This window comes from Montipora capricornis, chromosome 10 (genome assembly GCF_036669925.1).
Source record: "Montipora capricornis isolate CH-2021 chromosome 10, ASM3666992v2, whole genome shotgun sequence".
NCBI lineage: Eukaryota > Metazoa > Cnidaria > Anthozoa > Scleractinia > Acroporidae > Montipora > Montipora capricornis.
The window spans coordinates 2,195,501-2,213,000 of NC_090892.1; the positions used below are offsets into that span (position 1 = coordinate 2,195,501).

Sequence of the window (17,500 nt, forward strand, 5' to 3'; positions counted from 1 at the left end):
CTGTAAATAGGTCTCTTTCATAATAAAAAGAACCAATATTGATATGTGCTTTTCAGAAATAAAAATTTGCACTATTTTGTGAGATATTTCCAATGTAATTAGCCAAAAGTAAATTTAGACAATCTGACTAGTGTGGGGTTGTTAGTGTCAAGCCTTGCCTATTGATGATGCAACCTTTTCAATGTTGTTTAAGTCTGACGCATACGAGTCCGTGATATTTTAAAGTAAAACCTTTGTATCTGCAGAAATCAAGGAGTTAACTTACATGCACTCAGAGGTATTCTTTCCGGGGAGCTCAAGCACGGTCCCCCTTGCTCTAGTAGACAAGCCATGCCAGTCATCATGTTGGTGACAAGAGATGCTGTGTTAAGGTATTTTCTTTAACTTGTTACTGGAACTTTTCTCCTTAACATCCATTTAATCAAGATAAGACATAAATTATTATATTGATTAGTTTGATGAAAGAGTGTGTCCTTGAGAGGCAGTTTTACATTGTGGGAATGCACACTTGAAAAGAATTGGACCTCCATAATTTTGAAGCTAGTGTGCAATATTACTCAAAACTCAAACTCAGGGTGTCATTATGTTTTTAAACTGACTTTTAACTGTGGCCTGCCTTTTTGGGTATCTGGCCGCGTTCTACTAATAACAACCCGGAAATTAAACGGACAGCATTTTTTGATGGAGACTGAGCATTATGTTAAACTCTGCAATGTAAATGTTACAGTTAAGTTTTTCGTTCCCATAAATTTTTTTTAATTAGGTAATTTATCAGCGCTAATCAAATGGGTACTTAGACTTAAATACTGTTTATCAGCAATATATGTAGGCACAGTCTGCAGTTGTCATACACCTCCTGGAATGCTAACTGTTCAAATAAGACATTGCATAACCCTAATCACTAATTGAAAGCTAACTCTAATTCTCAAACACGGCCAGTGTCCCTAACCTTACATGAAAGCTAATCATTCAAAATAAGGCTCAGTAACCAAATCACTAAGCTGAGCATTTGACCCTAATCCCTAAAATTAAAATTGTTGGCCTTTGATAGCAGCAGAGAGAAAATTTTACACAGTTTTTGAAAAATTACCTATTTGAAAAAATATGACCTAGTTAAAAATAAAATCACCTAGTTTGGAAAAAAACTAACAAGTTGAAAAGAAAATCACCCAGTAAAACTAACTAGCATAATTCAACATTGGCTGACCCAGATGTCTCGACCCAATAACTATTGGTTAAGACAATACAAGAACAAATGCAAGCAAATACAAAGGTGCTTACAAGTTTGCCCCGAATAAAAGAAACGAATAGGCAATGCACAAAAGCAAATAAATTCCTTTAAAGTAAGGTTTGTTATTCTTGAGCAGGAGAAATAGTTTATGGAACCATAAATAATATTAATGTAGATTTTTGTGATATATTTTTCCCCTTTAGAATGTATGAATGCCTTGCAACAGGTTACAGCGCGTCAGGTAAGATATGCACAGTTGCTCACACATTTTTTCCTAAGAATTTATTTAAACATTTTACGTTACCTACATTTTTATGTACCGGGTGCCCAGTCATAATTATTGTCATTTTCTTATGCTTCAGGGTCGGCCCATCATTATTTGCAATGAAGGCGATGAAGAGGTGAAATCACATGCATTTCGCACACTTGAAGTACCCAAGACTGTGGACTGTCTCCAAGGAATCTTGTCTGTTATCCCTTTACAACTACTTTCATTCCACATTGCTGTGCTGAAAGGATATGATGTGAGTACATGCACTGTTAGAAATTAAGGAAATCATGCAAACGTTTGAATTCTTGTTTATGGGGAGTCTACTACGGTAATAAAATTCATGATTGACATTACTTCATTTGTCCCAAAATGTATATTATTATAATCATACAGTATAAAGTTCATTGGTAGTGTAGTGGGTGTCTGAGACGTGTGTTGAACTGTAAATAAGTCGCCAAGCTTAATTTAAGGGATGAAAGACAAAGTTGGGTGCTCAAGGCCATTTGATGATGATATGCAGACACCTGGGTTGACAAAAGGTTAAGTGATATAAATAAAGATTATCATGATTGCTATTTTAATTGACACCCTGCTTGGAACTGTAGATAATCAAGATCCATTAACCACTCAGTGCAGTAAGGCACTTTGGGATTTGAACCTCTCCGAAAAGCTGGTTAGATTGTAATAACTGTGCATCAAGAACTTTGTGGTGTACAATAATGGTCTCCTTTGGCTAGGAGTGGTGGTTGTTTAAGTAAAAGACCACACCGAACTTTACAACCTAAATGTAGTTTGCAAAGAAGAGAGAGAAGGAGGATGCAGTTTACCCCTGTTCCAGGCAGGGAACATGTGTTTTCTGTTTTTGTGATCGTAAATTGTAAGGCCCACAGTCACCCAAAAATGTAACCTCACCAGCGTCCCAAAGTGCAATTGTTACGTTTGAATTATGTCATTCTCACTCTGATCTATTTTTTGCAGGTTGATTGCCCAAGAAATTTGGCCAAGTCCGTCACAGTGGAGTGATTCGTTCCTTAGGCCATACTCTTTTTATCTCTGTTTAGCGTTGTCTGACCAACCCTAACAGCATAGAGGAAAACATGTTTTAATTCTTCAATAACATGATCAACCAACTTTGCTGCCATATTGATTTGGGGCTCAGGCTCCACAGCTGGGGTACCAGGCCTCCTATTCCGAGAGTTCTTGTGGGTTTTTTATTTCAATCCGACCAACCAACCCAATATCAGCAAACGCATTTGACACTAAACAAAAAAAAGGGAGGATGGCCTTATTTTAAAATGGTGTAACTGATAGTTCAAATTACATCATAAATAGAAGATAATTTGAAATTTAGCTAGTGACCTAGGACAGAGGTCCCATTTATATTTCTAGTGACTTAGTTGGTTTTTATCATATCAGTACATTGCCACAGTACTTACTAGTCACACCATTCTTAGTTACATGGTTGTACCAAGTTAAGATTAGCCTCATCGATTATAACAAAAAATTAAATTATTTAAAATTTATAGCTTATTTTAATTAAAAATCATGCATACATTTTCAAAATGATTTAAGTGTAGTACATATCATTAACAAAAATTCCATAAGTATTGCACACTGAGCAGTATTTTTCAGAGTTTTCAAAAAAGTAGTCAAAAAAATATGAAAACATTTCAGGAATGGTGGTATAAAGGCCAATCACAGTAAACTTGAAGAGATGAGGAACCAGGCCTTTTAGAATGTGTCTTTGTGTTTAAAAATGTTTGCCTACTTCTCTCAGTGAAGTAGCTGACACTTTTCGTTGGCTGTCAGTACTTAATATCATTGAAACCACTGATCACATTCTCCTTCTGGATAAGACTTCCAATTTTGAAATTATGGAACCTTATTTCAGTGGCATTTAACAAATTGATGTCAATTTTTCAAGCGTCTGTCCAGTTATTAATCATGAATTTCGTCATAACATTGTCAAAGTAGCTTTGGATCCACGGCGCGATACCTGAGTGGATCTGCAGACTACTTTGACAATGTTCTGACGAAATTCAATGACATCAATTTGTTTTTTACAATAACAAAAAGGCAGAGGGGTCAAAATTAAGTTAAAACGTGAGAAATTAACATGCGAGAAACTTCAATCTGACGTGAGCAATAACGCATCATCGCATAAATTATAAATTCATGTGTCTGTCCGCTTGTTGATAGTAAAAATTAGCCAATGATGGTGCGAGAATTTTGAAGTTATTGTAAAAAGATTAATTTACTATCTAGCAAGATTATTAGTCTAGCTACTACTGTCAAGTGATTAGCATATTTGGACCTTCATCATTTACAAAACACCCACTCAAAATAACATTACACTTCATGTTAATCAGGCTAATTTCTGACTAACAAGATAAATGTATTTCTCTCGGAAGTGCACTTCTCATAAGTTCTGGAACTCTTTACTCCCATTCTAGGTACCAGAATTCTGCCTGTATTTTTAGCCAAAGGGATGTTTTAAAGCATGAGATTCTAGTTATTTTCCTTTTCTTTTTTTTTTCTTCCCCAAGACCAGCTTTTTTATCAGATTCTTGTCTCATAAAAAGCATCAGAGTTTCAGAACGTTGAGAAATTGGCACTCATGTGTTTTGGGTAAACTTACAACGCAACCTAAACATTTTACTCAAAGGCAAACTATAAAAAATTATTAGTATTGTCTCATAGCCCACAATCTTTTGAGCACTACTCTAAAGGACAAGAACATCCTGAGAAAATTAGCATTTTAATACTAACATTAGCAAGGTAATATTATTGGGAAAATATTGGGGCAGTATTGAAAGCTCAGTTCACACTTCAAACCTAATGACAGACCTGGCAACATACTCGGAATATTATGGAATACTGTATCTGTTTTCCCTTTTGTCTTCATGTTTGTTAGTATCTTCCATTTATATTTTTATGATGTGTTGTTCATGCTAGAACAGAAGTACAAACTTGACTTTAAGAATGTCATTATATCAGTTTGCATGCACTTTCTCTTATGTTGTTAGGTCATTGTTTTGTCACAAGTACCTTTGTATGAACTGGGCTATGTTGAGTACCATGAATGCATGTATTGCTTTTACAGATAACAAATCAGGATAGTCATTATTTGTAGTTATATCAGATTACTCATTTTTATTCTACATAAAGATTTACAGAGTTCTTATTATGTCAATTTGGTTCACACGTTTTAAAATAGCATGTATTTCAGGGCTTGTGGTAATATATTGAGGATATATATTGGATTAAAATGCAGCATTTATTTGAAATGTTGCTGATACTATTGTGTTGAGGCTAGTTCTTGTGGTATTAAGGACTCAAGCTTTAATACAAGTTTTCCATTCTGACCACACACACTTGGGAAAAACTCACAGTTACCAAAAAAAAAAACAAAAAAAAAACGGTGGCTTAGGGAAAAACAGTGGCCGTGTTGGAGAAGTGAAATATTCTTTTGGGAATTGAACTCTATTTCACAAAATTCATTTTCTTTTAGTATGCAAATATGGCTCCTGGTCACATCAATGAACACACTCTGTACTAGATATAAATCAACATTTTCCTATCACTAATGTCAAACACACGTCTTCCAATGTGCATCCTACCTGTTGTAACAGTGAACCAAAACATTCTTCAATGTTTTGTAATGGCCCAATATGTTGCAACATGTCTTCCTCCTCGAATTTATCTGATACACACAATTGCTAATTTGCTTGGAATTGACTGTTATCTTTAATTTTGGACACTTTGTCCCAGGACTTGTGGGAAATGGTCGTATGTTTGAAAAGATAATCCAAGTGTATGGACATAGGACTCAAACCTGGGAATGTTGATTAATTTAACCCGTCACGTAACCACTTGACCACCACACCGCTAGCTGCTCAGGGATAATGTGTTAAACACTATTACTTTGATAATGCTATATTATCACTTGCCAACAAACAATATTAAACACTGCAAAAGGTCAGTTAGCAAACTTGACGACAAAGCTTAACATTTTAAAATCAAAGCTTACGCCTAATTACCAGTAATCTAGAGTTTTTCTATGTCCTCTTGTGGGCCCATTTCCATTAGTAGGGCTAACACTCACATGGTTCATATGGGGTAGATACTTAGCACTTCACATTACACTCTAATCAGTTAAGTCTGTTCAAATATAAGTGCTACATGTACACGGCCAACGTTTGAAAAAATGTAATCCCTCCTTGTACTTGTACATGTTCATTGCTGTGACTTTAACATCATCAGTTCCCATGGCCTGCTCCCGTGATCCAACCCTAAGGTCGTGGGTTCAATTCCCACCTTGGTCAGAGTTTTTCTCTGTCCTTGTGTGGGCCCATTTCCATTAGTAGGGCTAATGCTCACATGGTTCATATAGGGTAGATACTTAGCACTTCACATTACACTCTAATCACTTAAGCCTAATTACTCTTCAGCAAGAATACTCTATGGGAGTCACGTAAATTTTTTTTTTTTAGAAGCAGTGTCTTCATCTTCAGTGGTGAAGCGGTTCCTATAGAATTAAAACTCCAGGTTCAAACCCTTTCAACGAGTATGATTTTTATCTCCCTTTTTTTCTCTGCTACCACAAGTCGTGGGACGCAGTGACCGAATTTATCTGATATACACAGTTTCAAGCCAATTAGCAATTGTGTTTATCAGATAAGTTCAAGGAGGAGGACATGAATTGCCACAGCTTTGAAGCAGGGGCTTGGGGTCCATATGATAGGGGATGTGACAGACTAGGCCCCAATTCTTTTCTTTCCTGAAGCTTCACATGAGATCAAAATATCACATGTGACATAATTATATACTGTTTCTAAGTTATATAGCCTTGAAAAGTCTTGGTCTTCACAAGGTTCCGAAAGAATCCCTCACAATTTTTATACAAGACGAATTCTCGAGGGCTAATCTAAGCACCACTTAAAGCAGGCTTAATAGCTTAACTGGTACCAAATTATATTGAAGAACTTAGCCGCGACCTTGCATTACCAGTACTTCTTTAATGTCGGACGTAAAACGTCTAGCACAACAGAACCCAATGATTTGAATAATTGGTAAACAAGCTGCAATGGACGCCATTAAAACTAAGTTGCCACGAAACCAATCTTCGACGCCTTCCAAGCATCCTTTTGTATAAATGATGTTGGCGGCTTCATCTTTCGAGATTGCCAAGGCACCGAATCCACACTGGGAATTGACTTCATTTGATATGCAGCAGGAATAAGGAACACCACATCTTTCGATCGCTGGAGAAGAACAATTGTAATAAACATTCCTTTCCCAGTCAGTGTACGTTTCGGATCCACAACACTTAAGCTCTTTCTGCAAGCTATCAATAACCAATTGAAGATCAGGATCATCCAAATAATTGTCGATCATCTGTACAAAGGCGTTATGAATTTCTTTCCTGACTTTGCCGTAGTAAACGTAACCAAGGATTGCAGCTGTAATCTCAAACAGCAACAATAATCCAAGAAAAAAGGAATAGAATTTGAGCAAACATGTATTTTCTCTCAGTGCTCCAATACAACCAGTAAATGATATAATGAACATCAGAAGACCAATACACAGCAACAAGACTGCCGGGTCAGTTGTAAGACGGCTTAGCTGGCCATAGATTTCTTGTTTTTCTAACATAGCGTACGTCGCAATGGCCAAGATTAAGCAACTCACGAACCAAAACAAAATATTCATGGAAAATATGAAGTACTTGACGCAGTAAGTAGATTTTTCAGGATATGACGAAACCTGGTTGTTCGGTCGCAATGGATGGACTCTTGTTGAGCGACGCATTTTGCTTGATGATAAAAAGTTTTGCAGGGGTTTCTCTCCATGGGCATGATTTGCCGAAGTGCATGATGGGATTGTCCAAACGAAAAAGTCACGCAATTTTTTAAATACTTTATCATGCAAATTGCAAGTCTTGTGAAAAGATCTATCAATCTTTAAATACAGGAGACAGATGATCTCTTTGGGGAGAACTTTTTCGAAATTCGTTTGTGCACATGCACGGGCAAAAAGACGGCAAAATAATTATCTGTGAAAGTGCGCCTGCCCTCGTTCCTAGGGCTTTTCTCTCACATGCGTAGCGTTGTCTCGGAGTCCTCGGACCTTCGAGCTTACAGTAAGTATAAAAAAGTAAAACGAATAATTATTACCTGTGTATTAAACTTCTGGGCGCGGAAAGTGCAAAGAAAATTATTGTTCCCAGAGCCCTCTGTTTTCTTTGGTCGCGGAGGGCTCTGGGAAACGAGAGCGAGCACTCTCGGGAAGTATGACGCACATGAGTGACAGTCAGATCACATGGGAAGAAGAATATTTTCAATCTTTCGGTTTTGACGCCCTTGAAGAACTGTAGTCTCAATTTGCGACGAAATAGCCATGTTTTTCAGCGAGGATGTTCATGAGCTTTTGGAAAACAAGAAATTAATCGTTATTGGCGACTCCATACAACGCTCTGTGTACAAAGACCTTATTTGCTTGTGGACACAAGAAAACAGTCGCTATCTGTCAGAGCAAGAGTTACGCGCGAAAGGAGAACTGTCTTTTCTTGGAGACAAATTGCTCCAAGGAGGAAAGCTGGAAGGAAAAATGGTGAACGGTGTGGGTTACCGGGAAGTTCGTCAATTCTCGGGGGAAAAGGTATTCTTCAAGTATTACTTTGTGACTCGATGCTACAGCGAGCACATGATGTCCATTCTAAATGAATTGAAAACATGGCAGCCAGACGTCATTGTTATGAATTCCACATTCTGGGATTTACACCACTATGGCGACACAGATATGTCGCAATATAGAGAGAATTTGGAAAAACTAATGAACGAGATTAATGAAGCCTTCTCCGCGCGTCTGGTCTTCATTTGGAATGGTGCTCTTCCATTGGCCGAAAGATGTAAAGGCGGATTCCTTCGGAAAGGTTTCCTCACCATCCCAGTCGACAAGATCAAAACCGCGAACAATTTCGCTTGGTTGGCTACAAACCAACGGAATAAAATCTACTTAGACCTATTCACTGAACTGAAAGATAATGATACATTCCAACAAGCTGAAGACGGTATTCATTGGGGCATGAGAGCTCATCGTAAGATTTCAAACCTCATTCTGACAGAGATTTGCAAAGCATGGAACCGGAGAATTCCCGCCCCACCTGTCCAAGTTGTAAAGCGTCAGGACAACAGGAAGAACTCCAGGTTGAGGTTGTCGAGCTATTACCCGGTAATAGACAACTGGAGTTTTTCCCCTACAGCAATAGGCTACGACGACTATGAAACTGAATATTATGTGCCTCCAGGCTACTGGGGAGTTTCTCCAAGCTATGACAGATACCTCACCCCCTCACCTCTGTTAGCAAGCCCTTATAGCAGTAGCAGGAGTAATGTAAGCGTAAGCTATAATCTGCCATTTACCAATGTCTCAGGAAGGGCCAGAGAATATCAACGACTTTCCACCCCAACGCCTTACTTTTTCCCAACTCGGTATCATTCGATAGAAAATATTGATCTGAATTTTTCAACACCTCAGATAGCATATTTACCAGGGAAAACTTTGTTTAAACCAGTGATCCAGTCAGACCCTCTGCATCTCAGGTCTTTCAGGTCAGGTGTTGCACAGGGGTTGCTCCCAACACCTCTAAGTAATCCATCATTTGGCTTCTTCAATGAAGGTGACCGGTATAGAAATCGATTTAAAAAGCTAAGCCAACTTCGGGCACATAGATACCAGTCAAGTTCTAGCAGCACTAGTACACCTCTAACAAGTGCAACTCAAAACAGGCAAAGTGCTTCAATAACTCCTCAGAATTCTTTAAGCAGTAAAAATACAGAGTTTTCAAAACCTGAAAGTGTTTCAAAAGAGACGCCTCAAATTTCAGGGGCTAACCAAAGCACTGAGGTTCCAGGCAGATCAAGCACTGAACACACACCACCAAATTCCTCCACTTTACAAAATAGTGAGGTTTCTGTCATTGCTAATGGCACTGATAGTTCAGATCATAACAACAATGAAGCGGAGAGAGAATCTACAAAGAAGTCCTGTCCAACAGAAAATGTTGATAGTCAGGAAAATGAAACAAAGGGTGCGTCCATTGACACTTCTAAACAGCCTAATGATGCTCATGTCATTGATGAGGGATGCAGTGATAACAAAGACCTACATGAAGAGTTGACAAGTGAGGGTACTCAGTGGGCTGGATTAAAAAGGAAGCATGATGGAGAGGGGGATGAAGAATCAAGGTCATGCAAGATTGCTTGTGAGGAAGGCAGTGATGATTATCGAGGCATGAAACGAAAATGTCCAGAGGATGAGGCTGACAATGAAGTTTCACCCATAAAGTGTGCTCGGGAAGACGGCAGCCCCCATGTTGGTGGGAATGTAGGTCCTATTATCAGATCGGAAGGGTCTCCTTTGAAGGATACTAAAGAGAGCCACACAGAAGAACTTCAGACTGATAGGCCCAACTCTCCTGAGGTTTGTCAAGATGTTAAATGTGCTTTAACTTATGACAGTTTTATTTGAAGAATTTTGATGTTTTAAATTCATTTTACGTTATAACTCCACGAGATTGATATTCATGGTGTAAAAACATGACCATTCAATCAATGAAGATTATGAAGCAAAGATTGATTTAAGTCCCTCGTTAGCTTTATGATGTTGCAGTAGGTTTTGTGCAAGTCTGTTCACATCAGAAACATGATTTCTTTTCCCATCATAAATTGAGGGGTCAAGTTGGGATTAAGGGGTGTGGTTAAATCTGTGCAGAATTTGCAGCAACAATTGTGTAAGCTATACAGCATTAAATGTCGTTATTTTGTCTTGAATTGGTAGTGGTTTGATGGCTGAAGTGCAGCTGTTCAGTTTTTGCATGACTTCGAGACATGTTTTAGTGAAACTTGTATTGTAAAAATGGCGCTAAATAGTTTAGGTTAAGTTTAGAACAAAAGCCCCGCGTATTCCTTTAAATTGAAGGGGGTTTTTTATTAGAGGAAGAAGTTGTTAGCCCATTGACTCCTGACTGCCCACCATTGACAAGTTAAATCATCTGGCGTTGGACAGTGTAAAGTCTATTTCTCACTCCCAGGGGTCAATGAGTTAATTTTACCTTCATGCAATAGGTTCCAATGACTAGTGCGATTATTTAGTCAATTAAATTGCTTTGCGGTTGTATGTGTATACTGAGATATTTATAAGGGTTATGTTCTTTACAAGTATTCCCACAATGACATTGCTTTTTCATCTTTATGGCCTATTTCCGACACCCAAAATACTGTTTTGTCTACAAGTGTGATTACTGGTATGCTTAGTTTTCCTCTGACACCACATTAATTTTGTCCTTGCTCTGCAAGCTGAATCACTGTAGTTTTTCCTGCAAACAACTTCTGGGAACAATTTAAGCAATTTTGTCAGCACAGTGAGGTTCTTGGGACTTGTGATTTTTGTTGTTTATTTTTATTTAACAGTCAGGAAATAGTAAGTTCTTATGGTTAGACACCTGGCATTTTAGTGATTTTGCATTTTTATTCATTCAGGTAGTTGAATAGTTGAAGTTCAATGTGTTAAGTGCACCTATCATTAAAAATATCATGTTTTTGAAAACACTCACCAAGTAAGGGGTCAAGCTGTAATTTTAAGACTAATGACTGACAATCAAGGCTGCTGCCCAACAGTCACCCGGGTCGCCTGGGGTGCCTTACTTGCGAGCGTGGGCGACCAAATTTTTGAATGAGTAGCCCGACCAGGCGCCTGGCTTATCACAAGGTGATTCATCCTCACTTTTAATTAATTAATTCTGGGCTCTTGAAAAAATGACTTAGGCTACAAACTTTCAACGTAGGAAGCCCAAAGGGCTCGGGGAAAAATTTGATTAGACAGCAGCCTTGACAATGCTTTCTGATTAATGCATTTTTGCTAGTGGTCTTTTTTATGTTAATATTAAAAATAATACATTGTAAGTTATGCTCTCCTTGTAAGACCCAGATGAGTAGTTGTGTATTAAAGAGCCGTGGAATTTGCTTATAGATCAGAGAGTTTGCAAAAATATGTTTGTCACTGTTTGTCATGGGTGAAAAATTACTCTTTAATTTTGGACATCAAATTTTAGCATGAATTTATAATTTCTCATGTGAAATTAGAAAATTGCTACGGATAGTTTTCACAGTGATGTTGTTAAAGTCTTCTGGATTTTTATTAATACGAGGTTGAAGATGACCTAGAAGTAAATCTTTGTACAAGTTCTCGGTTCAGTAAGGTTTTTGTCTTTGAAAATCTAGCATTTGAATTTCCGAATTGTCACTTTTCATGACACCAAATACTGAAACCTGTTTTGATTGGGAAAAAGGATGTCTTGTTGTTTTTCTCCATGCTTTAAACGTTTCAAGCTAAGTATATTAGAAAATGTGTTCATTGGCATGTGTACTGTCTCCGGAGTGAAAAGGAAGTGCTTTCTTGGTAACATGAACGCCAGACATATTTTTTGATTTCTGGTTTCTATATTGGTGAAAAATGCTACCAACTTGGCAGCTCCATTCAAAACTCTATAAAGTTGGGTGTCACACTCGGAAACAATGTACCGCGCAGACCTCAGACTTGGTCAGGTTGTCTGTGTATTGGTCTACCACAACATTTCATGTTCTTGTCCTTTTTCATCTTATGGCATGACAGTGAAAACAATCTGAAGCAAGGTTCTTGTTTTTGTTTTTGTTAGGGTTAGGTCTTTGCAATCCCTTTAATAGGGTTAAGTTTTAACTTTGTACCTTTTCACTAGAATTTTGTGTAAGCCAGTTTTCCTTTGCCATGTGACAATAAGTTATTTACACTTGAAAACGTTTAGACATGAAATAGCCTTAATTAATGCTATTTTCAGTGAAGTGTATTTTGCTAACATGGGTGCCGTTTTCAGTTCATTCGTGATTAATTATTATTAGTCAATCATGTAAGGAATATTGGACAGCTGACTTGGCATTTTATAAACAGTAAGAAGGATTCTAAAGGGCGGGGGATTTTTGCCCAGCAATTCAGAAAATTGTGAACTTAAAACAAACTCTGCATTTAAAGCCTTCCAGTGCTTGGATTGATACAGTATATGAATCAAGGAACCCTGTTATTATGAGCGTAATTTGTCACCCATGATGTTCACAGGTAATCAAATGGTATGCTTCTGAAATTAAGAAATGGTTTCATTGAAATTAATTTTGGTCAAAATTCTAATTTCTCTTGCCCAAAAGCTTGGGATATTATAATTTTAACAAAATGCGTGTGAAATTATTTCTAATTTAATAGGTCATTTCCGAGTTCATGGCTGCCTTCTCTTCAAAGCGAGTCTAAGTGCAAAGTTTTTCATTTGGAAATCAGTTTTCATTCATAAATAAAGTAGAACTAATTACTATCACAAAAACTTATCACTTGGACTCGCTTCAAAGAGGAGGCAGACATGAACTCGCAAATGGTCTATTCACTCATCACCATTCGATCATATGTAGTAATAAAGGTCTGTCAATGCGTAATATTGTGAAATACTTGTTACTTGTGTCCTCTTAGCTCTAGGATTTATGAAGGGTTATGAAAAGGTCCTACATAGGAGTGGTTGCAGTCAGCTCGATCATTTGGCTAAAATTGGCTTACCATATTACCTTTCTGGTCACTGGTTGGGAAGTTGTTTAATCCTCAGAATGAACCACTCAAGTGAGGAATGTTTTCTGGTGCCTAAATATGCACTGACCAGTATTAGTTGCTTGGCTGATTTTATTTAATAGTGGTTGACAAAAATAATGTTTGATACCTATTAACTTTGGTTGATAATATTTTATTATTGCACCTTTCATATACATGCAGACTCTAAAGTTTAAATAGCAATCATCTGTTTTGTTTCACACTGCCGTCTAGCTAATTTGTTGTGGCAGTTAGAGGATGGTTAAAATCCACCAGTTGCAACACCGAATGTGACCCATAAGCCTGTTCCACTACAGTGGTTTTCAGTTGCTTAACTGTCAAAATTAAATTTCTGAGTCCACATGTTAATGAAATTTGCAGTGCAACAAATTTCAAGTTAAGTCTTAGGTCATTTAATTGCCATGTCATGTTATCAAAGGTTAAGGAATTATCACAAATGAATAATGGTGTATTTAGAGTTCATACAGTTTTTTTTGTATTTACAGTAAAGAAAGTATTGTTAAAGGAATCATCTGATTGTATCCATCTACTAGATACAATATATCCATTAAAGAAGTGATCTATCTTGTTTGCATTAACTCTTTTTGCTGACTGGAGAAATATAATAATTAATTATAATTATGCAACAGTCAGTTTAAATCCCCACCCAAGCGAGATTCAAAACTGCCCCGGTACGCGGGGTCTTGGACAAGATTTTTCGTCGTCAGTATTTCTCTGCTGGAGGATTTGAGTCCAGAAACCGTGCCACGCCTAGACTGGGATCAAACCAGACAGCGATTTGAATGACTGAAAGAAACTTGCGTTAAAGTTGTTGCTTGTGAATCTGTTTTATCCTTACTTTTTGCTTGCCATCCAAAAGTACATTAAAGTCACTGAATAGTGACATTTTTGACGAAATTCGTGTACCCTTTCATTGGTGGGGGCGGGGAGATTGGAATGGAAGTTATGCCCTGGGGGCGGGAACAGGAGCTTACTTTCTGTTGACATTTTGTCTAACTTTCCGCCTTTTTCTAGTTTGTGGGAGCTGGGGTGATTTACATTAACTGGTGCATTATTAACCCTTTTAGTGCTGATAGTGAGACTTGCTCTAATGCCAGATGATTTTACTCGTCAATGGATCTGTAGCCTGCGTAGCTGTGGCTGTGTTGTTGGCGCGAGAGGTAAATGCCGCACGGAGAATGGGGAGGGTCACAGCGCTCCACCCCATTCTCCGCTCCAACAATACCGCCAGCTACTGCTAGCAGCTAAGCAGGCTAATGGAACCGCTTCAGGGACGAATGGGTCAATGCAATCTTGTTACTTGGAAAGGGTAAATACAGGTTTTAGTATATTACTGAGTTTTTTTTAATTTGTTTATTGTTTTGATTATTGAAATGTTGTTGCCTTACCTATTAATCAGCAGCAATGCAATGGTTGCATCTGGCTTTCGAAGAATTCTTGGGTTTTAGTTAATAAGAAGTCTTGTGAACTAAGGGACACTCTCGGGGTAGGGTGACTGCTCCTTGCAGGCTTGACTGAGCTACTAACAAGAGAGATTCCTATCTCCTGCTCCAAAATCTTGAAACGACTAGACAAAAAGATTATGAAGACGAGCCGTCAGCAAGAAAGAATATTAGGGTTTTGACTAATAGCCCATAGACGGGGGGGGGGGGGGGGGGGGGGTAGGGCTAGGGTTAGCTCACCCAATTTCAAGCAAAAAATAAAAGTAAGAAGTAAATCATCTCTCATTTTACGGTTGATACACGTTTATGTTTTGGATATCTCGTCGAGAATGCTGAAGGAAGCATTTCCGAGTTCCAAGATTTCAAAATTTTCTAGCGGAGAATTTCCCCAGAACCCCCTACAAGTTAGCGTCTCCGGCGCTTGCTTGTTAGCCACCCCCCAATACAAAATACGCTCCGCCGTCCCTGTAGACATGTCTTCTTAAGTGACGAATTGCTAGTATTTCGTCAAATATGAACATTACATGTGTCCGCGTTGTGCCTTCAAACCATCTTTCCCGATTGCCTCTTTTTAATAGGCTTTATTTATGATAGCCGCCAAGTTGGTTTTTAAATTGTCATGCAAATTAGCCATTTGTAATGCTGGGGGGCAAACACTGGAAAAAAGACAAATTGCGGAAATTCGGCTAGTTGAAATGTTGAAATAACATTGCTAAAAGTACACCTTTGATAATAATTTTATATCTTTGATTGCTTTTGACATTTTGAGTTCTTCTTCGTTATCTGCTCATTTTTCACTTGTATGATCATTCTATTTCACTACTTCGGTGATAAACCTTCAATGAACGTGAAACAGATCAACTGTGTAGCTAAGATGTCTGATGTTCGTTATGACCTCTCGAACTTGTGTTGTGTAGCTAATTTGCATGAAAATAGCAAATCCAACATGGCGCCCATCGTGAACAAAGTCTATTGGACGCCGTTTGAAGCTGGCACACGTGAATCTTGGGCGCGATCTATTCAACCAAATTAAAATTTCCGGACAGAACTTTCGAAAATTTTCTCAGGCTAAATGGAACGCGCCTTGGGACCAATCTCGCTGCATTCCCTCTTGGGCCAGTTTTGACGTTAATGTTGTTAATTTTTGAGAGGTACTGGTAACAAAAAACAACCGGGCGATCGGTCAAAGAGGACCGTCGCATCTGAAGGTAACTACTTTGACCGGTGAATTTCCACTAACCGAACCGATCCATTAAGTTTTGGACTGAAAATTCTGGAAATTTTGGCTGAATGGATCGCGCCGCTTGTCACGCATTTCGACCACTCGGAAGTTACGGGATTTTGACTTTCTTCTATGACTAAAGTAGCTCCGGGCCGTTTGGATGGATTTTCGATCGAGAAGTACGAAAAGATGCGTGAATCCAGTCTCGTGCTTCTCAAGTTAACTCGTTCGTGCCTAAAGAGATTTCTGGATGTTTCTGTCATTCCATGACAAGGGAAGACCCCCGATTCAGCATTTTTTTTTGGTATGGTACATATCGGAGAGCCAGAACATTTACGTATGCACTGACGGAATGTTTAAACGAGCGAAAAACGCAGTATCGCCGGACATGGCGCCGGAGCGTCGTACCAAACGAGTCATGCCGGGATTTCGGCCCGTGCAATCGCTCTTGGACGCAGTTGGCCCTTCGCCGCTTTCAGATACCGACCTTCCCCTCGGTACGGCATTGAGGGAGGGAAATGTCGGCCCCTAAACCATATGCGACAGATCCCACTCCTACTCACAGCTCCAGACCGCCCTTGTCAAGTTAGCGTAAGATTTCAATCGCTTTCATATTCACCGGAAAAGTCATTTTCTCTCTCATATGGTATTAAAGCACTGGAGTCGTAGATTACAAAGTGCACGCAGGGGCATTACGAAATGTAACATACCTATAGGTCCTTGGGGGCAGGGCTGTTGCATTGGCGAGAGCACTCGCCTTCCACCAATGTGGCCCAGGATCAATTCCCGGATTGTTGGTTGGTTGTTGTTGGTTCTCTACTCTGGGGCCCGTTTCTCGAAAGTCCCGAAAAGCCATCTGTGAAATTGCCAACCGCTTGTTTTGGAAAGCCGATCTTTTAACATGTTTTCAAGGTAACAAAAAGAGAAATAACTGTGAAGTTTGACGAATTAAATGCTCTCCCTTCTTGAGTTATAAAAGGGAAGGGGGGGGGGGGGGGTTAAAAGGCGCACCGTCGGCTTCTATTGATATCAGTTTCGTAACTGAACGAACTACTGACGTTAAACAAATTGACTTTACTTTTTATCTCATCTGACAAAGCACCAACCTCGTTCCCAGGGTCTCTCTTCTCTGCCTCCATTGGCGTTGAGACAAGAGAGACCCTGGGAACGAGGTTGACAAAGCACGTCTCCGGTCCTAAAATCTCCTGCCAATTTGTTATTGACATATTTGAATGCTTCTGTCCTACCTGTCAATCGCACTGAAACGTTCTTGTGTTCTTCTTCAGCAACCAGGAAAACCCAAGGACATTCAATTCAACATTCAAGACAATATGCCTTAAATGATACTCTGTTCGACCACTCAACCGTCCTATTTCTTGCCGTTTGTGATCCACTTGATCCCGAGTCCACAGTATGGATTATCTTGTGCTGTTGCGGTGACTCTGTCCTTATATTAATTTCTTGTCCTTATGTTGGAGGGGGTGGGGGTAGGGAAGGGAGTGGGTAAGCTTATCAAATAAATTTTTGGTTGTGCAACGGACTATCGTTAGTGAGGTCGTGATTTCAACTCCAGTCGGACCAACACTGTTCATAAAAACTCTGTGGGACGTTAAGACCCCACACACAATTCGATGAGCGCAGTGCACGGAGTT

The 17,500-nt window shown here is 38.9% G+C and overlaps 2 protein-coding genes and 1 pseudogene across 2 annotated transcripts; 2 read left to right on the forward strand and 1 right to left on the reverse strand.

The window, feature by feature from the left end:
- Window positions 1–1,328: 1,328 nt before the first annotated feature.
- Window positions 1,329–4,806, forward strand: LOC138019318 (glutamine--fructose-6-phosphate aminotransferase [isomerizing] 2-like). The gene is made up of 3 exons (XM_068866064.1): window positions 1,329–1,472; window positions 1,594–1,755; window positions 2,481–4,806. Exons 1-3 carry the CDS (start codon window positions 1,440–1,442, stop codon window positions 2,523–2,525), a joined length of 240 nt encoding a protein of 79 aa, XP_068722165.1. The 5' UTR covers window positions 1,329–1,439; the 3' UTR covers window positions 2,526–4,806.
- On the reverse strand, window positions 4,629–7,456 carry LOC138019317 (tetraspanin-33 pseudogene; annotated as a pseudogene).
- Window positions 7,457–7,767: 311 nt separating this feature from the next.
- Window positions 7,768–13,762, forward strand: LOC138019316 (PC-esterase domain-containing protein 1A-like). The gene has a single exon (XM_068866063.1). It carries the CDS (start codon window positions 7,902–7,904, stop codon window positions 10,032–10,034), a length of 2,133 nt encoding a protein of 710 aa, XP_068722164.1. The 5' UTR covers window positions 7,768–7,901; the 3' UTR covers window positions 10,035–13,762.
- The last annotated feature ends 3,738 nt before the right edge of the window (window positions 13,763–17,500 follow it).

Bases quoted from the DNA above. Each gene is read 5' to 3' on its own strand.
- LOC138019318 (XM_068866064.1), top strand. From the start codon at position 1,440: ATGAATGCCTTGCAACAGGTTACAGCGCGTCAG. The intron at 1,473-1,593 runs GTAAGATATGCA...CTTATGCTTCAG, and splicing joins AACAGGTTACAGCGCGTCAG to GGTCGGCCCATCATTATTTG. The intron at 1,756-2,480 runs GTGAGTACATGC...TATTTTTTGCAG, and splicing joins CTGTGCTGAAAGGATATGAT to GTTGATTGCCCAAGAAATTT.
- LOC138019316 (XM_068866063.1), top strand. From the start codon at position 7,902: ATGTTTTTCAGCGAGGATGTTCATGAGCTTTTGGAAAACAAGAAATTA.